The following is a 27,448-nucleotide window of genomic DNA, read 5'->3' as shown; positions in this document are numbered from 1 at the left end:
TTATGAGGAAGCAGTTGTAGTATTACAAATTAGTCTGTTAAATTAATGTAACATTTATTTCCTTAGGGTGTTACTTTAAATCCCTATCTACACTGATTTCTCTGGAGTTGTGTTGCAGTATCAGTCGCTGGCTATGCGTGGTGCGTGATTTACTCCAGGGATGGAGTACATTTGAACCTGTTTACATTTAAGGGTGTTTCGACACTTGAGGCTGTAGTAATTTTAGATGTTTAGTTTGTAAATTGCAAATGTATGCACTTTTGTGGCTGGGTGTTTGGTATTGGCATGTCCCTCCGAATTCAATCCTTAATTTTCTATTAACCTCGCCCATGTTTGAGTAATTAATCCACATTTTCCAGCCACTCCCCCTGGTCTCACCCATATTTACCTAAAAAATATATACTTACATGTGTGGAGAGGTCCGCCAGGAAATATTAGGAGAGGAGAGGTGAAGATCTCCACCCATAGGTTTATGAAATGAACTCTGTAGTACATAGGAAGTCCTACTGGGGTCGCATTATACATGCGCCGCATTCTCCTTCATTGCGCTGGGCACACCTTTTAAAAGGTGCTCCGAGTGCAAAGAAGGAAATTGTGCAGTATTATGATGAATGCTCTGCCCTCTGGGCAGTCGCAGACTCGTGCTGCCCTGGGAGCAGCACATTTATGTGAAAAACAGAGCGGCTGCTTTGAGGCCGCTCCGTGTTTTCACAGTGCAGGGGGCAACCCGTCTGCCCTTTTGAAGGGGATTAGAGATCCCCTTGCAGGTGGGTGCAGTCAGTGACTGCAGCTGCCTACAAGGGGATGTCTGGGGGTGGGTCCATGGGACCTCCTTTCCCCACTCTAGTGGGCTGCTCTCAGGGGGCGCACTGACCGTGCGCCCGCCTACTGAGAGCTTCTTTGCCTCTGCGCCCGTGTCTGTAATAGGGCACAGGAGCAGAGCAGAGGGATTCCCTCATTTGCAAGGGACACCCCCATGCAAATGAGAGAAAGCCCCGTGAAGATAGTGCTGGCTCCTTATGTGCACCAGCGCTATCGGTATTACCGAAGGGGCCGCACAAGCGTCTGCGGCCCCTTCTGTAATACCAAAGTGCCCCAAGGGGCATGCAAAGTGGGTGCAAACGCCCGTTGTGCCCCCGGGGCACTTGATGTAATCCGGCCAATGGAGTACTACTTTACATACTACAAAATTCAGTTTCTAAATCGGGCCCAGAGAGAGGAGGCAGTGGCACATATAGAATAACATTGGAAGAGAGGCTGAAAACTGACCTATAGAGCAACATGGATGTTAATGGTTGATTAGAATTCCAACCAATCCGCCACATAAAAAAAAATATTTGTTAAGTACCTTGGATGTCATGATATAAGTAGCGTACAGAGCCGGCATACTTAAATGGGAAGAGGGAAATTGATCTTGTTCAGAAATTCACACACTTTCATTTGTTTTTTAATCAGTGCCAAGGTTTAGAATGTTTGCCACACGTGACATAAATAAAAGCTTCCAGACAGTGAATCCTTCCTTCACGTGTATTCAAGTTAGCAATGAAAAGTTGAAGTTGATAGATAAATATTTGGGGCAAACAATTTATGTGATTAATGTCCTAAGTCACCACCAAGGCATTTTTCAGTAGCAGGGCCATTTATTTGCTATTTTGTTATGTAAATGAACCAAAGTGAAGCATTATTACAAGTGTAGCTTAGCAAACTAAAACCCCCATCACTATAAACTTAAGGTGAGGCACGTCTTATAATGGTGAAACGCCAATATATCGTGGTGGATAACATTGACCTCCAGTGTTGACGTACCTTGAATTAGCCTGCAATATAGTACCTAGGTAGCTATTGTGAATACAGTATTGTCATGTGATATGTAATGACACATGCAATATAGTGGGAGCATACCTCCAATAGAGCTGATCATTTGCAGAAGAAGTAGTAAAGGTGCATATTATCAAGCACGGCGTTAAAATTATCGCGATAATGGGCTGCCGCAGAGAATTCCAATAGAAGTTCATGTTAACACCAGAACATGGACTTCTATTGGAATTCTCACGGGCATAATATCAAGCCCATTATCGCCACTTTAGCTGCAGTTTTCTGCCGCTAAAGCGGCGATAATTTTAACGCCGTGTCTTGATAATATGCCCCTAAGTATCTTCATTGGAGAGGTGTGGCACAGCAACCAGAGCGGCTGACTCCGGAGTGCGGGACTCACGGTTCGATCAGCGCTGGCAGCTCAGCTCAACATCATGTGACTCTACCCAATAGCTCACTTAATCTCCCCACCTGCCCCCCAGCACCTGAATATCTTTAGAGGTGATAAGTTTGTGCTTTACAAATGTGGAATTATTATAACTGTGCTTTGGGGTGTGGTTGAAATATTATAACAGAGTGTTTCTTTCAGAAATGGCAGTGCATTGAGGATACCACTGGCAAACTACGGCTTCATAAATGCAAGGGGATGACTAACTTGGCCATTGCCTCCGACATCAAAGGAATGTCCAACCTCATGTCCAAGTACTATGGCAAGAACGTCGATGAGTGCAACTGCGATGAGAACGAATCCAAGTTCAGCTCCTTCGGACGCCTAAAGAAAATCTTCACTAAAAAAAGTAAGTTAGTTAGCCTTTTTGATTTTTGGTTTCCCACAGAATCTTACATCTCTGGTAGCTATGAATGTACTACTGTTTCTTGCTGGTTTTGGTGGTGGTGTTGGCCCAAAACCGAGGTAATAACTAGGAGTGTGCAAAATTTGCATTATTTTCGTTCGTCTAATTATATGGTATTTCAGGAAAATGATCAAAATGATGTGTAATTTTGTGAACTACAAATCTGTCATTTTGCACAATATTTTAGCATGAAATGCACCCTCCCGTCAATTTGACACATGGATGCATTTTGCACTAAAAAGTGCAAAAAACATATTTGTTGTAAACAGCCACTCATTTCCGCTCTTTGTTCACGTTGCTCCCGCGCTCAGATATTACCACGAACAGCAGCGTAATTGCACGGTGCGGCATAATATCAGGAATTTCGCGTAACTAGAGTCATTTCTAGAAATCTATGCTCCCAGATGTTGTGGCTGTTATGGTTGCCAGCAGCAGCACAGCACCCTGTTTCCACGGCGCTGATTAACGGGGATCAGCTAAGCGTGGGCGCCTTCCGTGTCAGCAATTAGATCGCGCATTAATTAACTGATAAATCGCTGGCTGAATGCAATGCTTGAAAACAGATGGGTGTCCCTTTGCAGTTTCAAATGAGTTGCTTGAAAATGAATTGCACATGTGTCATGTTGACTCTCAGACTTTGATTACAATAAATGGTTTCAGTTCCTTCAAAGAAGAGAGGGAATTACAGCAGGCAGGTAAGCTGTAAATAATAGGGAATGTCTCCATAGGGTAAGTGAGTGTGCAAAGTGGGGAGAGAGTACTCCTTTGTGTGGTACGTTGTGCCCTCACACACTCTTGCAGGTGTATAGCATCATCATTGGGCAACATTCCCTATTATTTACAGCAGGGGTACTCACAAACTTTCTCTTGGGGGCCAAATTTACAGTGCGGTTTGTGGCCGAGGGCCGCACCTTGGGGGCGGGGTCATTGGGGGAGGGGGCGGGGCTAGAGCAACAAAAAAAAACTGCGACCATGAGGTGGAACATAGGTCCCTGCAGCGGACGCCTTCGTCCACTGAGCCACCGGACCCGGCATACACATATCTCTCCATCTCCCTCCCTCCCTCCTCCGTCTCCCTCCCTCCTCCGTCTCCCTCCCTCTTCCGTCTCCCTCCCTCTTCCGTCTCCTTCCCTCTTCCGTCTCCCTCCCTCCTCCGTCTCCCTCCTTCCTCCATCTCCCTCCGTCTCCCTCCCTCCTCCGTCTCCCCCCTCTCCCTCCATCTCCCTCCCTCTCCTTCCGTCTCCCTCTATCTCCCTCTATCTCCCTCCCTCTCTGTCTCCCCCTCTCTCTCTCCCCCTCTCTCTCTCCCCCTCTCCGTCTCCCTTCCTCTCCGTCTCCCTCCCTCTCAGTCTCCCTCCCTCTCAGTCTCCCTCCCTCTCTGTCTCCCTCCCTCCGTCCCTCTCCCTCTCTCTCCTTCCCTCTCTCTCTCCCTGTCTCCCTCCCTCTCTCTATCTCTCTCTCAATCAGTTTGTCTCCCTTTCTCTCGGTCTCCGTCCCTCTCTGTCTCCCTCCCTCTCCATCTGTTCTCCCTCTGTCCCCCTCCCTCCGTCTCCCTCCCTCTCCCAACTTGTCTGTCTCTCTCACGCTGTCTCTCCCTCCCTGTCTCCTGCTCTGTCTTCCCTCTCTCCCTCCCGCTTTAAACTCATCTGCTGCTCTCACTAGCTGCTGCCCCCAACCCCGCCCCCCCTTCCCCTGCCCGTCACCTCACCCGGCGCTTCCCTGGAACACAAACAGCCGCCGCACCCAAGTACTTCACAGCTCTTTTAAAGGCCAAGTCACTTGTTAATGAGGCTTTGTTGTATTTCATCTCTTCTTAGCGCCCCTGCATCTCCACTCATTCAGAGGGGAGATGCAGGGGCGCTAAGAAGAGGTGAAATACAACAAAGCCTCATTAACAAGTGACTTGGCTTTTAAAAGAATCGCCCGGCCTCACAGCTCCGCGCTGCTGCAACCGGCGGTGCACAGGTACGATGTCTGCAAGGTCCGCGGGCCGCCAGGGAAGGCTTGCCGGGCCGCTGGCGGCCCGCGGGCCGTACTATGAGTACCCCTGATTTACAGCTTACCTGCCTGCTGTAATTCCCTCTCTTCTTTGAAGGAACTGAAACCATTTATTGTAATCATGTACTACTTTTAGAGCATTGGTTCAGGACCTCTTTCTAATTTGTTCCTTGTCCCTCTTCTGATTTTGTTTCTGACTCTCAGACTTTGACACTAACTACAGTAAAGGAAGCAAAGGATATGTGTTAGGGATAATGTAGGCAGCTGGGCTCTCTTTTGTATCGAGATTATACGTGGTTTAGAAAGGTTGAATCCAAAAAGGAAAATTGAATGTAAGAGACTTGCCCACAGATAACAGATTACTGCATGCAAGTCAGTCTTGTCTAGAAAAAATCTCATTCCCTTAAGCGCATCGATTCATCCTACCAAACACGTGGCCTGATTTAGACTTTGACAGAATGGATATTCCGTCACAAACATGGCGGTTATCCCGTCCGCCGTGTTACATGTGCCATCGGATCTAACGTAATTGTAATATAGCAGACAGGATATCCATCACGTTTGTGAATAAGTATCCCATCCGCCCATATTTAAGACCCTTAGCTAAATAGGATATTTATTCCAAGTTGTGCAGGTCCAAGTTCACTCCAAGTCACAAATTAAACTAAAAAAACATAAAGGCTTGCTTAATTACGCAAACTAGGATTGTGTAAATCATGTTTGTTACAAGCAGTAGTTTAAGAGTAGAAACTGATAGCAATTCCTGCCTGTAGCGTCCTCTCCAAACCTCATGATGACTGGCATCCCAAGCTGTGGATAAAAAGGCCTTAGGTACTAACCTATTTTGCAGTTGCAAACTCTGCAATTCGCAGAATAGGGGCGTTTGCCACCCCAAAATAGGTTTTTACTATGTACTAAACCCCTTTTAGGAGTCTGTAAACTTTTATTACTCATAAAAGGGGTTTGTTACGACCCCATACTGATTTGTAAGATGGAAGCTGTGTCTTAGCCGTCCCTTCAGAATTGTGAATCGGTATGATTTGATTTGATTTGTTATTTATAGAGCGCAACGAATGCCGTGGCGTCTTGGCGCTGACTGTGACAGGTGGCTAATAGACCCCGAACAGGTTTTAATTCTTGGCAAATAACCAGGTTTTTAATTCCTTCCTAAACCTCATCCGATTCGGTTGGCAACGCAGAATAGATGGCATCTGGTTCCAAAGTTTTGCCGCACAAAAAGACAGTGTGCGGCCCCCCCACCTTACCTTACGTATTTTTGAAACACAGACAAGGCCCTTCGTGGAGGATCTGATAGTTCTAGCAGGGAGATACCTAGTAAAAAGTTTCAGCACCTCCCCAGAAATACCTCCATGGAGGGCCTTATGCACCAGACACAAGGCCTTAAAATTGGCTCTTTGATGAACGGGGAGCCAGTGCAATATTCTGATGGCTTCTGAAGTGGAATGGCCCCTAGGAAGGTTCATGAGTAGCCTGGCCGCTGTCTTTTGAAGCTCCAATGTTATAAACGGGAATATTTTCCTCAAAGTATTTAAGAGAAAGAAGCAGGAGGAAGTTAACTGATTAACATAGGCGGATAAGTTAAGCTGATCATCTAGGGTGACCCCTAGATGTTTTGCCCTAGTCACAGGGGTAGGACAAATCCCAGCCTCTATAGGCCACCAGTTAGTGCTCCATACCGATGGTCCTTTACCAAATTCTAGGACCTCGGTTTTGTCCGTATTTATTTTTAGAAAGTTTAAACTCATCCAACACATGATATCCTTCAGACATGCATGAAAATCAGTAGCTACTCTGTCTGGAGATTCGGCAACTGAGATGTATCAATATTTTGTGACCAAGTGCCAACATAAAAAAATCTGAAAAAAAACTGCCTCTCTTTTTGGAGTGGTAACCCTTTCACAAAAGGGAAGGGGTCCCTAGGACCTTTTCTATTTTGTGAATGTAAGAAAAACGTTTGATGTGAAAAAGGCAATGATGCAAGGGACCCTGCTAACTCGCAAATAAACTTTTAAGAGCAAGTAAACTTCTGATTTTGAAAACGCAGCCCAGTTTCCTTTCAGGAAAACATGCTGCATTATTGGAAAAAAAAGTTTATTTAAAGTCAATCACTGACATGGTAATCTACTGACCCTAGCAGGGCACCATTCATGTGTTTGTGACCAATCAAAGGTAGTCACAAACTGCGACCCGCCTTGTGACTATTAGGCGGGACATCTCCATCTCACTACGATTTCTTTTTTGCAATTGACCTATTAGTAGATCAATCAGTTGGCAATTTGCTACCACCTTTTGCAGATAGAATCTTCATACATCAGGTCCAAAGAACTGTTAGAAAAATACTATTCAGCCTTATTTACTAATACATTAAAAAGGGTGTGGAAGACCCTGTAAAATCTGTGTGAAATAAAGATCATTGAAAGAACAATGCACACGATGAAAACCTCCTTCTCACAAGTCGGTTTATTTCATGTATGTACCTCAGCCACAGCCTAACCAAACTCCTCTCAGAACCTTGAAGCAAGTTCATGCCCTCACACTCCACCCGGGAATCCCAGGCCTCGAGGATTCAGAGATACTACACATCTCATCTCCTAAAGAAAACATATAAAAGCTATATACATGAAATGTTAATCGTAAAACATACAACAACCATGAAAACAAGTCATTGTCTTTGAGATACTCTGCTTTCCTTATAACTTTACCCAAACTTCAGGTGTTAGGATTAACAAACATGCGGTTTCGACAAACCATTGTTGAAACCCTTATCCAAGGCTGCATGACTCGGGAAATGTGACTTCTTTTTTAAAATGGTCTTGTGGCCCTGATTCCACATTCTTCCGTCAGATGTATTACAGCATATCGGAAAAGCTTAATTACCTTCCTCAGAGCAGAAAAATATGATTTTGGCATTGTCCTAGTGGGTGTTTTTACATTCACCAGTTCACCCACTCCTACCGCACACTCTCTCTCTCACTCAATTTCTCTTATGATAGAAACTCATGTTTTTGCTTCTAACCATCATCTTTTACATCACACCACCACTTTTCCCCATTCATCCATGCTGGAACCAACATGCTCTTGGGCAATCTTTCCCTGAATAGCTTGAGTGATGTCTTGACGGTTTTCTGGTGGCGAGAGAATTTATATGCCACAACTCTTTCAGAATAAGTTTTCTTACAATCTAAAGCAGCAGACTTGACCTGCAGAATAGACATTTTAATAGTTGTATTGAATGTCTCCACTACACCATGTGTCTCTGGATGGTAGAGAGCACATATTTTATGCACCACTAACCGTTTTTAAGAAACTCTTCCATTTCCATTGAGAACAACTGCACACCATTATTTGTCAACAAGGTCTTTGGAAAACCCTCACTATCAAAGACAGCCTTCAAGAATTTTATCACACTTCCTTGTAGTAATATCTCCCACACACCACACAACCAGCCATCTGAATATAGATATGCTAACAGTATCAGTTATGGAGTGACACTCTCTTTCTTGAGTGGTCCACCCAAATACAAAGCCACATCTTGACAGGGAAGCTCTGCTTGTCACCTTACAACCATAGACTGAACACCAGGCTTCAACACTTTATCGCTCTTGGCACATTCCATACACTGCCTTATCACTTTCTTTATTTGTAGTTCAAAGCCAGACTACCAAAAAGCTTCATGTATCCTTTATTTAGTTTTTACTATTCCCAAATGTCCTGTGTGCTGAACGTCTATCAATCAATCAATCACAGAATTTGTAGAGCGCACTACTTACCTGCGAGGGTCTCAAGGCGCTGGGGGGGAAGGGAGGGTGGTGCCACTACTGGTCGAACAGCCAGGACTTGAGTAGCCTCCTGAAGGTCAGCAGGTCTTGGGTCTGTCGTAGGCTGAGTGGAAGGGTTTTCCAGGTCTTGGCGGCGAGGTGGGAGAAGGATCTGCCGCTGGTGGTTGTTCTTCGGATGCGCGGGACGGTGGCGAGGGAGAGGTCGGTGGAGCAGAGCTGGCGGTTGGGAACGAAGAAGAGGAGTCGTCTGTTGAGGTAGGTTGGGCCGGTCTTGTGGAGTGCCTTGTGTGCGTGGATGAGGAGTTTGAAGGAGATTCTCCTGTCGACTGGGAGCCAGTGCAGGTTTCTCAGGTGGGGGGGTGATGTGGCTGTGGCATGGTACGTCAAGGATGAGGCGTGCAGAGGCGTTTTGAATGCGTTGTAGTCGTTTGATGAGCTTGGCCTGGGCTCCTGCGTAGTGGGCGTTTCCGTAGTCGAGTCTGCTGCTGACGAGGGCCTGAGTGACTGTTCTTCTTGTATCTGTCGGGATCCACCTGTAGATCCTGCGGAGCATGCGGAGAATGTTGAAGCAGGAGGAGGAGATGGCGTTGACTTGCTTGGTCATGGAGAGCGTTGAGTCGAGGATGACTCCCAGGTCGCGTGCCTGGTAGGTGGGTGTCAGGGCCACCCCCAGTGCCGTCGGCCACCAGGAGTCGTCCCAGGCTGATGGGTTGGAGCCGAGGATGAGGACCTCTGCCTTGTCCGTGTTCAGCTTAAGTTGGCTGCTCTTCATCCAACCGGCGACGGCTTTCATGCCTTCATGGAGGTTGGGTTTGGCAGTGAGGGGATCCTTGGTGAGTGAGAGGATCAGTTGAGTGTCGTCGGCGTAGGAATTATGTTGAGGTCGTGTTGTCGGGCGATGCGTGCGAGCGGGGCCATGTAAATGTTGAACAGTGTCGGGCTGAGGGAGGAGCCCTGGGGTATGACGCAGATGATTTCGGAGGCTTCGGATCAGAATGGGGGGAGGCGGACTCTCTGTGTTCTGCCGGAGAGGAAGGAGGTGGTCCATTCCAGGGCCTTGTCTCGGATCCCTGCGTCATGGAGACGTGTGCATAGAGCGCGGTGGTAGACCATGTCGAAGGCGGCGGAGAGGTCCAGCAGGATGAGGGCTGCGGTCTTGCCGTTGTCCAGCAGAGTCCTGATGTTGTCGGTGGCCTCGATGAGGGCGGTCTCTGTGCTGTGGTTGCTGCAGAACCCGACTGGGAAGGGTCCAGGATGTTGATTTCTTCGAGGTATCGGGTTAGCTGTCTGTTGACAATCTTCTCGATGACCTTGGCTGGGAACTGGAGCAGGGAGATGGCCTGGAAGTTTTTGAGGTCCCTCGGGTCCGCCTTGGTTTTTTTTAATAGGGCGTTGATCTCGGCGTGCTTCAAGCTCTCTGGGAAGGTTGCGGTCTCGAAGGAGAGATTGATGACATTGCGCAGGTGGGGTGCGATGGAGCTGCCGGCTTTGTTGAAGATGTGGTGCGGGAAAGGGTCTGACGGAGAGCCGGAGTGGATTGTGCTCATGGTTTTGATGGTGTCATCGATGTTCACGTTGGTCCACGCTGTCAGGGGGTCGTGGTCGATGGTGTGCGGCGAGCCTGGTGTGTCGGTGTCTGTTGGCACTGTCTGGGTGTTGAAGCTGTCGTGGATGTCGGGGATCTTGCGGTGGAAGAAGGTGGCAAGGGAGTCGCACAGGGCTTGCGATGGCTGGATGTCGTTGGTGTTGGAGCTGGGGTTGGAGAGTTCCTTCACTATGTTGAAGAGCTAGTCTATGATTCTCTTACAGAGCGACACAGGTACAATCAAATATCAAACCACAGAATAACAAACCATCTTTCTCATATAATTCTTCCCTAACCGAAACAAAAGGCTTCCAGGCATCCTCTAATCTTATGCCTGTGTTTCCACCATTTTTTAAAAATTTGAACAATCCATACAATATGAGCTCATTCTGAACCTTTTTACCCACTCTCCCTGTCCTTTGGCCCCATCTGTCACTACTAACACACCAACCTATTGATCATCATCCTCCTGTTCTTTGACCTCAAAAGAGTCAACAGTCACCAAACAGGAAAGACAATCTTCTGCTGGATTATGCACCCCCGAAAGATTGGAAATACTAAATAAAAACTCTTGAAGTGAGATTACCCATTTTTTGGTCTTTCCTGAAATATTTTCCAAACCCTTTGAACGGAATATTTCGCAAAATTGTTAGAGGTCTGTTTTAACCATAAACCTTATGCCCCATAATCCCCCCTAGACTTTTAATTGCCGATTTAACAGCTACACTCTTTCTCAATTACCAAGCATTTAAACTCGGAACCCTTCAAACTCCATTAGTGGTTCTCTCCTCACCCTTCACCATCTGTACCAAGATCACACCCAAACCCTTTTTAGCTAGAGTCTTTTATAACAATTCTCTTTACCCGGTATAAATGCTTTAAGTCTTGGCCATTTTTTAACGCTGCTTTGATTATATCAAACTCTCTTGTACACTGCTGCAAACAACAAAGTTCAGTATTTTGTTTTCACCAAACTTCTCATGGACTTTTTTCTCATATAAATTCTCATTGATCTGAGCAATATACCCCACTTCTCCCATAATAGAAAGAACTTCCTCTTTGCTACTTGGTTGTTCTAAATATTGTATCACTTATTACAAATTCCCCTTTAGGACGTGCACCACCACCACTTATTTCATGTCCTGGATAAGACAATTCTGTTGGACCAAATCAACACTTTCCTGCTCTAAGCGTTAAACCATTTTCCTCCAAGTCCTTCAAAACCAATTTCACTCTAACATCATGCTACTCCCAGGTTTTCTCACACACTTATATATCATCTTGATAGAATACAACATCAGGGAACCCACTCAGCAATGACATAATGACTTTTTGGAGAACTGAAACCACAGTCATCAACCCAAATTGGAACCTCAGAAACTTATCAGCACCAATGGGTATGATAAAAACTGTTAATTCTTGTGACTCTTTACGTAACTGAACCTGATGATATGTGGACACCAGATCAAGCATAGTAAAAATCTTCACATCTGCCAACAAAGTCAATATTTTTGCGATATTTGGGAGCAGGAATTTGTCAACAACCACCTCTTTATTATCTATTTAAAGCACAAACGTCCTCACACAAACACACCAGGCCTTCCTTGCCACCACTACAGGAGCTAACCACTCAGTTGCTTCAACAGGAGTGATAAATCCAGTACTACATAATTTTTCCAACTCCGTCTTAACCTCCACTTGGACCGCTACATGCAGCTTCTTTACCTTTGCAGAAATAGGTTTTGCTGCAGGTCTCATTTTTATCTGTTGAACATAATCTTTCTAGTGTGGTAACTCAAATTTTCATCACTGTTTTGTGATACAGGCATCTTACTTGTTAGAACTCCCATACCTAAACCAATCGATGTTTTTAAAAAACTGTTTTATCAATAGGCTGGCCCCCATATCCTCTCAGTTTTACATACATTGTCCCCCAATTGTACTTGACCTTCAAATTAATTTTGAAAAATGCATTTTGGAGATGATTTTCAATTTAGAACTTTAATCAAAAATAATCAACACATCCTTACTTTCAGTTTTCATCCAACTCACAGGATTCCTTTCACTTCTTCCACCAATATGCAAAATGATGCCATCACATTCACCTTTTACCTCCACACATTTTTTGCTAACAACAGCAGTGCCCTGCAACACTTGGAATAATACCCTTTCCTACCACATTTGTAAAACACGGCAGAGCTGGACAATCCTTGCAGCTAGCTATATGTGCCATCAACCCCCATTGGAATCATTACCCCTAAAACTTCATAGTCCTGTTATTTGCTGACTTTATTGTCATTCTCTATATAACAGCACAAGCTGACATACCTTTTTTTTAACACGCTTTAACTCATTAACACATTTCAACATGTGCTCAGCTCTTTTGGCAACCAAAACTACCTCCCTCGAGTGACTTGTCTTTGAGCCACAATACATCACACTCCCTCTCTGAACAACAACACATCAGAAACTGATACCTTATCCTCTCATCTGTGAGTTACCTAAATGTCCAAGTGGTTTCCAGTTTCCATAAAGCAGTGACATACTCCTCTACAGTCGCTGCCTGTTTCCATTTAGCAAAGTGATATGTTTGGTTAAAAATGTTGGTCTAATTTCTTTACAAAGTCATCATACTCATTCAGACCTATTCCCCTCTCCCTATCTATCTCAGGAAGATTAAATAAAGGTTCCTGACCTTCTGACCCCAAAACCTTGCAAAAATAATGCTACTTTTCTATCCACCTCCCATATTTGGGCTGCACAGTTTGGCATAGGTCTGGAAAACGTTCTTCTACTTAAAGCACCTCATAGGGGGCTTTCCATGGTTGCTCAAAAAGAACTGCAAAGGAATGATACTATTCATCTCCCACACCAGTTCTGCTTGAGGTCAGTACATGCCACATATTCCATCCAGGAATACCCATCCTCTAGAATTTTAAAATACCACACCCTTCCTCCAAATATCACCCTGAGGATTCGAGTCACTTGCTACACTTGAATGTCCCCTCCCCAAACTGCTGAGGAGTAAGGAAAGGGGTTTCTCAATAGGGAAATACATTTTCCATTGTTTTGTTCACATGTAAAATGTACACACGTCTATTTTACAGGTGAAAAATGATTCAACAAAGTTTTTCAGAATCATGCCTGGAAGGCTTCGACTGGTGCTGGTTTACAGATCAAACCTAGAATGGTTTTGTTAAATTCAACCAGTTGGAAATCTGCACCCAAACACAATCAGGAATCTGTGGGCTTTATTCTCAAAGGTAGATTTAGTCATAAACGTGCCAAATTTAACTTCTTGAGGGTGCCCACGCAAATGTTTTCAAGTCTGGAAAAACTGGTTAAAATACTATGCCCTGGACATGGTGAAAGGGGAGACCGCGACTCCACAGGGTTAGGCCTGTTGTTTATGCTGTGGTGTAATTTCGTATTACAGCAGCGGCCAGTACAGGTAAACGCGGTGGGGCGGTGTCAACAGACGGAAGAATAGGATTTATTTATTTATTTAATTTTCCCTATTCCGTCGTCTGTCGACATCCCCCCACCCCACTGTGCTCCGCCCCACCGCGCTTACCTGCACTACCCGCTGTTATACACAGCTTTATATTGAATCTAATCTGTGAACTGCCACTGCATGACCTGTACGATTATGCTGATGCCGTGGGGCTGATTTCCCTCTGTGGCTGTACTATTGTTGTGGGTGTGAGTTCGGTCCTTTTCTTGTTGCATTCGCAAAACAAAATAAAACTTTATTTTTTAATGTAACTTTTTTTTGCCGCCAGGAATACTCAAAAGGATTCAGGGGATAAGATTTTCGCCTTGAATGTGGCTATTGCTACAGCTGTAAATCCTCAAACGGGGTGGGAAAAAGGTATTGTTTCAGGACCTGGCTTGCCTTGGACCTTTAGGAATGCCCACAAATAGGGAAGTTTGGGGTATTTCCAAACTACAATATGATACATTCTTGCCATCAAAAAAGTAGAAGTTTTACTGCAGCACAGGGTTGGTGTAACTGTCTTCCCAGGGTGGGAAGGAGGAAAGGTCACCCCCACATTTGGTGGGGGTGTAGGAGAATGGCTTTCTCCATAGAGAGAATAAATGCGTTTCCCTCAGAGAAAAAAAAGTGTTGATGCACAACGAAATCCGTACCCGTCCCTCAGACAGGCGGTCTCCATCACTGCGCACTCCGTTCTGATGGCTTAAAATAACCTGGTTCCAAAAGTAATCCCTGGGGAATCCTAGACTAGGCGCTGCTTTCCGTGCTGGCGTCAACGGGAATTTATTTACGAATTTCAGTAAGTAATAAATGTGTGCTCGCAGGTAGAAGGAAATCTGAAGGATGCAAATGACTACTTTTTAATGAATAGGGGGCCCTATGGGTGTAGATTTCCAACTGTTTTTAAACAGTTTTCACGTCTCATATATATTTTTCCTCCTGATAAATCGCTGCAAGGGTCACGTGGTGCCTAGCTAGTCCTAACTCTTCCTATACAGACAAGGAAACATTCCGCACACCTGCAATAACAGCCCACGTGCGCCCCGGGCTCATTCCAGAATTCAAGTGCATCTCTCAAATTGCTTTTAATCCTTGGTTTGCTTATCTTGATGACAGATGCACTCATTCGTTGCTTTAAACCGCCAACACACTAGCACATTTACCTATTTTAAGAAGGCCGTTCTGTTGACGCGATGACAGGCTTGTGCCACTGTTTTCTTTTATTCCTGTCCCTCCAAAATTTGAAATCCCTCCTCGGGCAGGAATGGGTCTGGTGTTCGGATCAGGTGACGCGCCTTCAACTCGTCTATACTACGCATAACAGGAGTCAGACTGAAGAATGTACGACGTTTATCCAATGCAGGAGCGAAACAAACCCCAATGCCCTCCGCCTCCCTCTGTCAAGCATCTGGAGGGACCACCTCCCACATGCAAATGACAGGTGGCTAAGGGGGATTTTGTACTTTTTTGTTGTTGCAGGTTTGTATAGCACATACTCGTCCCAAAGGTATCGGAGCGCTTTATGTGAGCACCAGTTGCATTACAGGCGGACACGTTCATTTTTAGGCACGGGGGACTAAGTGATTTGCCCGGAATCGCAGGATGTAGAGCCTCCCCACCAGACTCGAACCCGGCTCCCCAGCATCAATGTCGGCCGCTCTAGCCTTCCCCCTTGGATGCAGGGCCTTGTGCTACCCACCGATCACACGCACGCCTGTCTGTACACTACACTCCAACTCCTTCCCTCCACGCAGACTCCGGCCACAGAACTCAGAACATGACAGTTATGAGAAGGCGACAGACAACCCTTTATAGAACTTCTAAATAAATATATCATGAATGAAAGACAAACTAATGAATACTAACTTGACAATTGCAGGCCCTACTATACCTCACATACAGTGGCAGCCGACACAGATAAAGAGTGGTGGGGTGGGTCGAGGGGGCACAGGGGTGCTGGGGGAGTGCGCGGGGTAGCGTGCGGGGGAGCACGTGATGGGGGTAATAATTTTTAAGAAATTAAAAGACTTACCTGGTGCTGCTGGCCGCTTTGCACTCCTCTGCTTCCAGGTCCTGGTCCCAGCAGTCCCTGGGACAACATCACAGACTCCCCATCCAATCCCCGTGCTGCACTCGAGCATCAGAACAGCGTGGGGATTGGCCTGAGCAGGCTGGATTAACGCTCACTCAGGCACAGGGAGTCTGTGCTGTTTCTCCAACCAGGCTGTGCAATACAGCGGGGTCGGAGAAACCTAAGTACGCATGTCAGTTTGGCCGGCCTAAAACGGCCGGCCAAACTGACATGTTCACATAAAAGTGCACCTACCACTCCTCGTCTCCCCTCCCACGGCCCGGCCCCCCTCCTTGCACATGCTGGCTCAGCCAGCTGCTGAAAACTAAAACGATAATAAAATAGTGTTTTATTTTTCAGCCGCTGGCTCCGAGCCAGGGGGGTGTCGCCATTGCAGAGGAGCCACCGCTGCTCACATATTTAACAGAGAGCCGGCATTATCTTCCTGATGTCACCAGGACCTCAAATTGCCAACATGCAAACTACTTAGCCATTTCATTGTTCTTATCCTTCATGTGCCCTTATCAGCTTGCGATCTACAGGCAGATCAAGCCACTTCCCCAAATATAGCCTGCATGTGATCACCACCTTCAGTCAGTGGCAGCCGCCAGCCGGCAACATTAACATCTGGTAGGGCGCGATGCCCAAAAAACTCACCAGAAGTATGTTGCTAGTCACAGGGTCTGGTTGCCATCTCTCTCTTCTTCTGGCGCTCTCAGACGGAAAGGAAGGGACTTCCTCCCTTAGGTCATGCGAATCCAACCAATCCTGGAGCTTCAGGATTGGTTGTAGCAGCCATCCAATCTTTTATGCTCACTAGCAGGGGGATGACGTAATAGTGCAATTGCACTAATCAGCCCCGCCCCCTGCCCTCGCGCTGTAGCAGCACGAGCCTGCCACATATGATAAAATTGTATTTTTTACTGTTTTATGAATGTGTGTGCCTGCTGCACTTGTAGTAGGCGTGGCAACACTCCTCCGCCATAACGGAGGTGCTGCCGCTGCCGTTAGTGCATTTCAGCTAATTTATTCAGTGAGGACAGTGCTTACTTTGAGCCAGTGGTTGCTGGTGGTGGGCACTAGCACTAATTTTTGGGAACCAGGATTTATTTGTGATCAACAGACTTAGATCCAGAGCAAAAGAGAAGGAGGCAGAAAAAGGAGAAAGAAGGAAGAAGAGAAATATAGGAAGCCAGTTACTATGGGGGAAAGCAGGGATGAGTAAAACTCAAGAGATAGATAAAGAGATAGGAATTGTATGGTATTGGGAAAAAGAGGCATGTGGTAGAGTCAAGACAAGGTAGCCTTGGCATCCAGCAACCCTGGCATTCGGCAACACCAGTGTTGAGCTTCCAAGAAAAACAGTTGGCTCCTGCACTTATTTTAATAAAAAAATTAAGTCCTGCAATGGGCAGGTAGTTATCCAGTAACACATGGCCTGTCAGTTGGTAGAGATATTGTTGTTGTGGGTGGCTTCTGTACACAATTTTGTTGGCTGTTCACTGAGGGCCAAATTTATCGAAGAGTTGAGTCGCCCTTGTGCCACACAATGGGGCAAAGGAGTGACACAACTCTGAAGTTATATCTATCAAGTCACACAAGGCCACCTTGCGTGGTCTTGGGTTTCTTGATAAATATAGAGTAACGCAATGCAGCACAAATCGCTGCGTAACATTACCCTGGCTCAGGGAGGCATTCCATGGGTGGAGCATGGGTGTTCCCATGCATCCACCCATGGATTTTGGTGCATTACCAGATTTATCATTACTGATAGACCTGGGAGTGCACCACAATGCTAGATCTCCCCAAAAGGCGTAACAAGGAGAAATATCTTTATTTCTCCTCGTTACTTCTTTCTATACGTGATGCATTCTGCAGCACACATAGAAATAGGAAAATGAGTCAGAGGATTGTTTTTGTGCAGGAAGGTGCCTCTTCCTGCACAAATACAATCCTGCTTACAGAGCAGGCACCGTTGCACCATGGTGCAAGGGTGCGTGCATTAGTGCTAGGCAGCACATTGTGCGCCAGCGCCATATAATGTTAGATAAGGTGCATTTCTGTCCTTTCCCCATCACTCTGTGGGATTGTTTTAATAAATATGTCCATGAGTTTCCAATCAGCTTTTCAATGGGTTCACTTTGCGGCTTGCCATGGTGATGTTTTTGTTTACATAATTGAGGAGCATGGTCCACAAAGGTTTTTGCACACCTGAGTTGCAATTAAGGGGCTGATTACGATGTCGGGCAGAGTTTCCTCCGACCGACATCGTCTCGGTCATGGGACTGACCAAAACCTGGTTGGCGGTCCCGACCGACTAACTAGGATGCGACCGAACACTGTTCGGTCGCATTCCTATACTTTACAATGGAAGCATGTATTCTGGCCAGAATGCATGCTCCCAATATAAATTAGAAGGTGCAGTTCATCCCTGCACCCCGTGACAGGCACATGGGGTGCAGGGACCAACAGAGGAGCCCTACAGGTGCCCCCTCGGCCTCCAACTAGAGGCCGTGCACCGAAGGGGGCCCTGCTGGGGGCCCACAAAGTTGAGTTCCGACGGCCTTTCTGTGTCAGAAAGGCCATCACGGAAAGGCTGCTGAAACACGACATCGTAATCCCGCCCTTGGGATTACTAGCTGCCTTCCGACTGGCTAACGGGCTCTCCGACCCTGTCGAAAGCCAGTTGGAGTGACAGTTCAGATTCCTTTCCAACCGCCTCTATCGTAATGAGTTGGTCATAAAGGAATCTGACCGGCATATTATGATGCGGTCGGATAGGCTCTGACCGACAGTCGGAGCCGTTTCTGACCACTTCGTAATCAAGCCCTTAGTGTACAAAAATGGCAATTTTCGAGAGCAACTTTCACATCATGATCAACCCAATCAGGAAAGGTTGCAAATTGCAGATAGGAATATGGAAAATCTGCCAGCACGGTGGCATGTATGTGAAAGATTGGAGGCAGGAATGTGACCATTCCAAGCAGTAGAGTCGCACTGCAAAGTGCATTCACCCATCACACATTTGCATGTACATGGAAGTTCACAAGCAGTTTGCGAGCACTGTTTGACCATGCAAGTGTCTTTTCAGGGGAGGGAGCACCACTTCTTGTCCCCATATATATTTGGGGATTTTGGAGGTAAGGGTTTATCTCGAGGGCACATACTTTTCCCCTGTAGAAACAAAATATGTGTTCAAATCCACATTTCCACATCGTTTACTGGTGTAGTCTTTTTGACATGGAAATTCGGCCTTCAGAAATTTCACACAGTGGAACACTTCTGCAAATCCTCAACTGTCAAACATTTCCAGGAATATTCCTGTCCTTCTGTGAGAACTCCAAACAAGTCAGAAATCTTCCCCAAACATTGGAATGAACCCAAGGATGTAGATTCACAACTTTTAAAACCTGAGTTTTGTGAATGGGATTTTAACTATTTTATCGCACGCACACACACACACACACGCTCGCTCGCACGCACACACGCACGCACACACTCACACACTCACACACACACACACACACATATAACTTGGTCAAATAGTTTATTGGGTAGAGAGTCCCAGTGGGCATGTCTGGGGTATCAATATTGTTTGCACTCTTATTAAAACGCATTTTGGGGGTTGAAACACATGTGCACCCAACAGCATATTAAAATGATTGTAAATCCGTGGGTATTAGTGAGCTTAACCAACATGTATCATTGAGATGTATTACATACTATTGTAAGAATCAAATATATACCATTTCCGTACATATGTGACTTTTGAACAACATTAGCTGTGTACTTCACTTACAACCCAGTTTTTGTAAAAGAAATGTACAAAAGAATTGTAATGTTGCTAGTTTTACCTCTATGGTACAAGAAAGTATACGAATTAAAAGACAAGACACATGCCTTCCCTGGGCATGGTAAAGTGGGCAACTGTGCAAGCCCCCCCCCCCCCCTTCATAGGCCCCTGTTTAAGTGAACTTTCTAACTAGCTCAATTCTGCGCATTTCTGTATCTTTAAGGTTAACATATAATTCAATATTTAGTGGCATCATAGTGCTTGAATTAGTGGAAAATGGGTACTAGAACTCAAAGGTGGTGGAAAGAGGGCCCCCCAACATCTTTCTCGCCCAGAGCCCCCAAAATCAGCAAGACGAAACTGCAACTCCTTCTTCAAGAATTCCCTTACTACCACCCTCTAACAGTGCCCCTCATCTCTCCATTGCCACTGAAATGCATTACATTTTTTTTCATAGCGCTACTCATAGTTCATTCACCCTCATTTCTGTGATCTGCATCATACACGTTCTTTGCAGCAGGCACGTTAACCCTCTGCGCTACTTTATGATGAGTCAAAACTGCCTCTAGACAAAACTCCAATCTCTCTTCAACAGCAACATTAATCACCAGAATTATATTGACATTTTTATTGCTGCCTGAAAACAGCTGAACACACAAGGAACTCTACAGCACGTGATTTTAACCCATAAGTTATTCTTAAATACAGCGCACACCCAAGGTAAGCACAAGGTGTGGCTGCACTGGTTGCATCGCCTTCAACCCAGTCCTGTACAGACCAAAGCCACAGTGCTTAATTTGTAAAAAAAAAAAAAAAATGAAGTGCCAGGGCTCTTCCCAGAAGACCACTGCAGCATGCATCACCCATACCCTGCCAGCGCTGCCAATGGCAGTACCCATATAACACCTAACCATCGCATTCCTACAAGTGTGACAATTCAGACTATTTCAGGCCACACAGCTATAATAATGTCATGAGAAGCAAGTATTTTTAATTTCCAGTCTGTATTGACTTAATAAACATGGTTGTTGTGCTCATCTCCAAATTAAGAAAAGACAACGCCACCATGTGGTGGACTGTCACTTGAGCCGTTGCTGACAATTAAGTGCCGATGCTGAGCACCGGAAACCACCTGCACAAATTAAGATCTGCCAAAGCAACAGGGTTTAGATCAGAGCCTCCAAGCCCACCACTGCATGATCCATCCCTCCCCCAACAAGGGCCTCAGGCACCGTCCCTCAGCAGCATGCTCCTTGGCGCCTTGATGCCCTCGGGTGATTGCTGTGCTCTATAAATTTCTAAATCAAATCATGCTCTGGCTCTTGACCTATCCTGTCTAGAAAGAAAACAGCCCTTACTTTCCCCGCAGACTTACTATCCTGGCACCTTCCTCTGTGATATTAGATAAGAGCCGGTCACAGGCCTGTGGGCGCCTGCCAACAGAGCTTATGGGATTTCAGGCACTGGCCTGCAAACAGTAATCCACAAAGGGCCTTAACCTCTGCCTTTGGAGGGGTAAGATGGGGAGAAAGTGATTAGAGAGGGAGAAGAGAGAGAGGGGAGAGGGAGTGGATGGATGGATAGAGATGTTGCGAAGGAGGCAAAGAGTGCGGGCTGGTTTTTGCATTTATACCAGGGCTGCTTTGGTTCTCCAGTCTGGTCCTGCTTTGCTGGTGACGTGATGTGATGTGACATGGTGTGCACTATACAGTGCCTATTCTGCCATTGCTATTTCGTAGCGCCATCAACAAAGTCCTATACTTTTCCTTCCTGGTTTTGAAGATTCCATCAGAGACCAGAGCCTGATGTGGTTTATGAGTTGAGGCTTGTAGATGCCCAGTATGATCCCATTAGTTGTAGTTAGGTATAGTCGAAGGTCTCGGTGAGAAGGGTAGTTTAGAAGGTTTATGTGTCTGTGACTCTGTGTCGTACTGTTACCGGGCTTCACCCAGGGGCATAGCTTAGCCAGTGAGATTTGGGTGGTGTGTATTGCGAATTTACCAACTAAAAAAAACAGTATACCGAAGGGTGGAGGGATGACCACGGTTTGGGATACACTGTTCCCTTGGAGAAACAGGTGCAATACTTAATTGCATTAGGTGGGCTTCTGTCTAAAAAATAAATTACAACTTTATTATCAAAGGAAGGCAGCGAGAAAAACCAATAAAGGCATAGAAGACCCAAACTAAACTTAATAAACTAAACACATAGAAGACCCGGCTCAGGGCCCCCAGACCCAACTCTCCAGCCAAAAATGCATTTATTTGGGGTTGTCGCACCCCAAACACCCTCCTGAAACTAAGTCCCTGGCTTCATCCCTCCGCCTCCTGTGTTCTTGGGATAGGTCCCTTGAAACGTTGACCTCTGACATTTTGGGGTGGTCTTCTTGAATGTGGGTAAGGGCACCATACAACAAGAATCAGGTCTTTGTCTTGGATTTACTATCCTTCACGCAACAGAGGGATGCATGAAAGCATACGGCCTGGCGGTGCGAAGCACTGCGTTGTGCGACAGTTAAAATTGTGCAACACCAGGATCGTGCATCAATGACGTAATCGGTGGTGCTTGTGAAAAAAAAATCGGTTTTATGCAACGTTCAGCTGTGTACTGTGGTGCAAAGATGATCCAGCATTGTCCTAGATGGGATTTATACTTTATACCTGCCCTTTAGTACAAATTCCAACAAGAAGACACCCACACGAATGTGTCAGTAAATTAAAAAAACAATAAAGTCATGTGTTTTGCATTCAGACATGAAGCGCCTAGGACCTAGGTATATCACCCCATATGCCTCTACCCCTTTGCTCTCACATGGTTTGACTCCAAAGTCAGGTCAGGATATTTTAGTCGATTTGGTTTGCATCAATCACTTATTTATTTTTTACATAGCACGAACTTGACTCGAAGGTATAAGTGATTTTGTCAGAATTCACAGAATGTTGAGCGTTCCTGCCGCGACTCGAACCCGGTTCTACAGCGACCACTTTAGCAGTTAGGTCACATCCTCTCCACTCCACCCACCCATGGGGCATATTATCAAGGTTCGGCGTTAAAATTATCGCCGCTTTATCGGCAGAAAACTGCCGCTAAAGCGGCGATAATGGGCTTGATAATATGCCGTAGAGAATTCCCATAGAAGCCCATGTTGACACCAGAACATGGGCTTCTATGGGAATTCTTTACGGCATATTTTCAAGCCCATTATCGCCGCTTTAGCGGCAGTTTTCTGCCGATAAAGCGGCGATAATTTTAACGCCGGGCCTTGATAATATGCCCCCAAGTGTTTTTGGGCTGGTCCTTCTAAAACACATCCACTTTGCATACATTTTCGGGAGTTACCAACGCAAACCACGCCTGACCCCTTTAAGAGAGGCAACTTGCAGCACGTGGGGGCATATTAACAAGGAACAGGAAAAATTAACACTAAGGGCGCTAAGCATTAATTTTTTTAATGCCCACTATCGCTGGATAATATCGCCTGGTTATCGCGTTATTAACAACGCTAAACGCCTAGGCGATAAAAAATCCAGTGATAGCGGCATTTTGGGAGGTTAACCCTGGTAATGCAGCCATAAAACTACAAGGATAGGGATATCCTTGTTGATAGCCCATGGTGGACTTAGCCATGTAATCCACCTTCCATTGGATTACATGGCTAAGTCTGAAAATTCAAAAAATGGGCACATTATTCACAAGCCCAACTGTTGCACTGCTGAGATGGGAAATAATCCCTCCACGTAAACCAATTCCTCCAAAGTTCACCATTTGTTTATGACTTGATACCAAATTTTATGCAAATCGCTTCTACCAATGTTCTTTCACATTTAGTCACCACGGAGACAGAATGGTTGCGCCTGAATACTTTATTCACCTATTTCAAATGCCGCCTGCCGCTCATCCAAGCTTTCAACAGTGGCACGTGGGGTCAACCATTTTTTGAAGAAAGCTCTTTGTGTTATACCCAATGCATTTCGAGCCTTGCTGGCTCTTCGTCAGGGGTCACTGCAACACATGAACAAAACAACTCAACTCACTGCTCAATTCACACATATTAGGTAAAATAAAATGTTACTGGACCCAATTCTTCACCCAAAACGACCCTCTTTACCTACCCCAGCCTCATCATTTAAACAATACCCTCTAACTCATGTAAACCTGTGAACATCCTCAATCCCCCTGCGCTAAACGTGCCTTGCATCTCCATGTGATGAAACAAATAACTAGTGACAGTGAAAAAAACCAAAACACGACTCAAACACCCTGTTTTTGAATGAAAGAATACTCTAATCTCTATTAATTGCCACTCTTACAACAGTAACTCAAGCCCACCTTCCATAACAGCCTGACTGCCCCACGTTACACTAAATCTGTCTAAACCAAGTGACCTCTTCAGAGCCTCAATCGTGAGCCTGATCAACCTCGTGCACTTCACTGCATCTTCAAGAACCAGTACACCCTCCCTGCTGTTCAAGCCATTATTTAAAGTGTGTTCTCCCACGTGTGCCCCTTCCTACATCCTGATTTGCTAGTTTAAACTAACCCAATCATCTATTCCTCCTACGTCTATGCCTGTGTGAGCGAACATAATGATGTAAACTCCAAATCCCACAATGCACTTCACTATCATCACTAAACCAAATAAAATGCCTAAAGAACCCACGTATTCTACCCCGGTTAAACCCGCCCTGCCAGAAACCAATAACATGAAAACATGAAAATGAAAAAGTATTCTGTGAAAAATAATGTCACTTCAGTGCACACCAGTAACGTGCTCACAATTCATAAATGAATCCAATACTATTCAAATGAAAATTGTTGACAGAAACCACACGAGCAGTCAGAGTTCAGCTGTCGTATTTGATCTAATATTATTGCTCACATAAAAGTTGTTCCGTGTTTAAAATCCGCTCCAAGTCTTTCTTTTTCCACTGTCTCCGTAGTTCCCAACTCTGTCCTAATTATTAAAAGGTCCAATTTCAACACTGTGGAGTGCAACTCTCGGTGGGACGATAAATTGTGATGCAAAACCAAGGTATGTGGGAGAGTGCACACCTTCCCTTATTATTCATTACTTCTTCAGTATTTTTATGATGCTCTTGTATTGCGTGCACACAGCTGCTGAAAGTCTGAAAATTAGCAGACGTAAAAAAGCAGCGTTAACCGTGGTTAGTGCTGCTCATTAGACATGCAAAGGGAAGCGTAGTGAAAAAGGGTGCTAACATGCGATTTTGCATGTTAGCACCCTGTTGTTGATAGGGCGATATTTTTATCTCCGCTTCTTTGGCTTTTAAAGCCAAAAAAGCAGAGATAAAGCCCTTGTTAATATGCCCCTAAGACCCTTTAGAACAAGAAAGTTGATCGACACAGCCTCTTGCGTCGGTTTGCACTGCACAGTATCGAGCGAAATCCTGAAAAAAAAGTAGCAAATCGAGGGACTTGACTTCCTGCTACATTTGAGACGCGCCAGCTCCATGTTCCTTCTTCAGATTCGGAATATGAGGTACGTAAATGACGCACATCCTGTCTCGGCAGCACATGCTTCCAATTATAACAAATTGGAAACGTCTAAGTACTGCATTTGACGAGGTTATCTTGGACGAGCAGTAGTCGTGTATGAATTCAGTGCACTGTATCTCCTGTATGTGGTGTGTTGCTGGCGTGACGTTTGTAATAAACAAACTTATTTATGCCTTCAGGCACACATGCATTCATTCTGATGGAAAGATGCAGTTGCTTCCAACTAGCCAACGGATATTGGCTCAGGTTGAGAATACGTGCCCTGACCGGAAAATGTAACATTCCCAATTTTACTGGCTCTTTCGAAGGTATAACTATCACTTTTTGGGTTTATACGGGTATAAGTCGAAGTTACAATGGAGCTAAAAAGGTCAAAATGCTGTTTCAGCCGTGCTTCACACCTTTGCAAAGGTCCGTTTGTTGCATTGTCTACTATTGCCCCCTGGCGGATAGTGTGGGGATGGCCAAACACATGTTCAGTAGCATAATAAAATAGCATCGCTCTCTATGGTCCATCTGCATCACCCGTCTCTTTGCATATCCTGCCAATTATCCATCTGTCAATTGCAGATGCCGCTCTGACAATAGCTATAGAAGGCAGCTGCAGCTAACACTGCGCTCAATCACTGTGCAATCAAAAGTTCACGACACAGCTCTTTTGCATATGAACTAAAGTGCCATTTATTTTTTTCTTTGTCTATTTTTCTTAGAATACAAGCCAAGTTACTTGAGGAACCGCTCCATTCGGTCCGTGTCCATTGAACTGGACGGAGACATGTTTAACTTGGAGTTGGAAGATGAATACCAGCCCGTGGTAACAAAGAATCTTACGAAGAGGTTCATTTCAAAGGTTAAAGCGACAGAGCCTGAGGCTGGCAATGACATGGGCGAGTACAGCGGCGATGGCAGCCTTACCAACGAGCTCACCATCCCTAGCTCAATTAAAGTCACACATAGGTAACTTTTCCGGGATACAAAAGTGTCCAGCTGGAAGGAAATATGCCACAAAATTTAAGTATTGCCTCATGTTGTTGTAATAATAACTTGTGTTTTTATACAGCGCTTCATGTAGCATTTCTGTCCCTTCTAAGCGCTAGCACGGCCATTACCTAATTTGCTGTTCCTCATGGAAGATGAAGGCCAGAGTCGGTCTTACCAGAGTTTGAACTCGTGACACAAAGATCACACGTATGTTGGCATTGCACACTTAACTCGCTGAGTCATCTTATGAGCGTGTTATCAGCTTGAGGGTTAGCGAGGCTTTTCGGAATGCCTGGAATGGTTCCAGTTGGGTTCAGCATACCCTGCAATCTCCTGAGAGGAGCACAATCTATAGCCAAAATATCAGAAACGACTTGTCTTTGTTTACATGGTGCTTCCTTAACTACCACTACATTGGCCTGACTGTTACATCGACCTGACAAGGCCTCGACCAGGCCTATTTGAAAGCGTAAGACCAGTGCTTAGAAGTTTGGAACTGCAGCCATGTTGACGTCGTGCGTATGTCAACGTCATAGTTCGGTTTATGTGATTGCTGATGGGATAGCAATGGCAGAAGGAAATGTACTACTTGACGTAAGTTTAGAGACTCCTTACAGGGGAAGTGTGCACACCACAGGGCATATTATCAAGCACAGCGTTAAAGTGATCGCCGCTTTAGCGGCAGAAAACTGCAGCTAAAGCGGCGATAATGGGCTTGATAATATGCCGCAGAGAATTCCAATAGAAGCCCATGTTGACACCAGAACATGGGCTTATTATCAAGCCCATTATCGCCGCTTTAGCGGCAGTTTTCTGCCGCTAAAGCGGCGATAATTTTAACGCTGTTTCTTGATAATATGCCCTCTCATTCTTAGCCAAAACTCCAGTGACCTGACAGCTCCTTGTTATTATCAGGAAAGTGCTTTATACTTCAAATAACAATGGAGTCGATTCTTAAAACATTGGCTGGTGCAATCTGTTTCTCGATGAGAGCCCCGGTACTTATGTTTTTTTTACATATTAACCACTTGTTTACACCAGGAGATCTTTATTCCTCGTTTGTGTTTTTGCTAATGGAGGAAACATCCATTTAGGGTCTGCCTCAGGTGTTACCATAAGTTTACAAACTCAAGCGAACACAGGGTATGCAGTTTATGCCTGCCTCTTGATCATCAGGGCCAGGGTTGTGGACTGTGTTCCAAGCTTCAACAAAAACCCCACAGCAATGTAAAAAACAGTGCTGAGCTTTTATGATGAGCCAGACTCCAGGCACAATGCAATGTGGAGTTAAGATGGTGGAGTCTAGAAAACTAAAAAGCTTTGGGGCATATTCTCAAGGGATCACTGATGAAATATCGAGAAGGAGAATATCGATTTGCCAAAATATCGAGGAAAAAATATAAAATGCCAAAATATCGAATCCCTATCTACAAACAGGTAAGTACAAAAATATAGAATCCAAAATATCGTTGTAAAAAATATAGTTGGTCAAAATATCGAATTTTTAAATGTCTTAAAAGTAATGTAAAATTAATGAA

At 45.2% G+C, this 27,448-nt stretch overlaps 1 protein-coding gene across 6 annotated transcripts in view; it reads left to right on the top strand.

Moving 5' to 3' along the window:
- SULF2 (sulfatase 2) overlaps positions 1-27,448 on the top strand; it is a 365,924-nt gene that overhangs the window by 286,721 nt on the left and 51,755 nt on the right. For all 6 annotated transcript variants that reach the window (XM_085619425.1, XM_085619422.1, XM_085619421.1 and 3 more), the window contains exons 11-12: positions 2,405-2,612; positions 25,640-25,886. In XM_085619425.1, coding sequence (XP_085475551.1) covers positions 2,405-2,612; positions 25,640-25,886 — 455 coding nt within the window. The remainder of the gene's footprint in view (positions 1-2,404; positions 2,613-25,639; positions 25,887-27,448) is intronic.

This window comes from Triturus cristatus, chromosome 7, assembly GCF_964204655.1.
Source record: "Triturus cristatus chromosome 7, aTriCri1.1, whole genome shotgun sequence".
Lineage (NCBI taxonomy): Eukaryota > Metazoa > Chordata > Amphibia > Caudata > Salamandridae > Triturus > Triturus cristatus.
The sequence above is the reverse complement of the archived record's forward strand: the minus strand, read 5'-3'. Positions and strand labels throughout refer to the sequence as shown.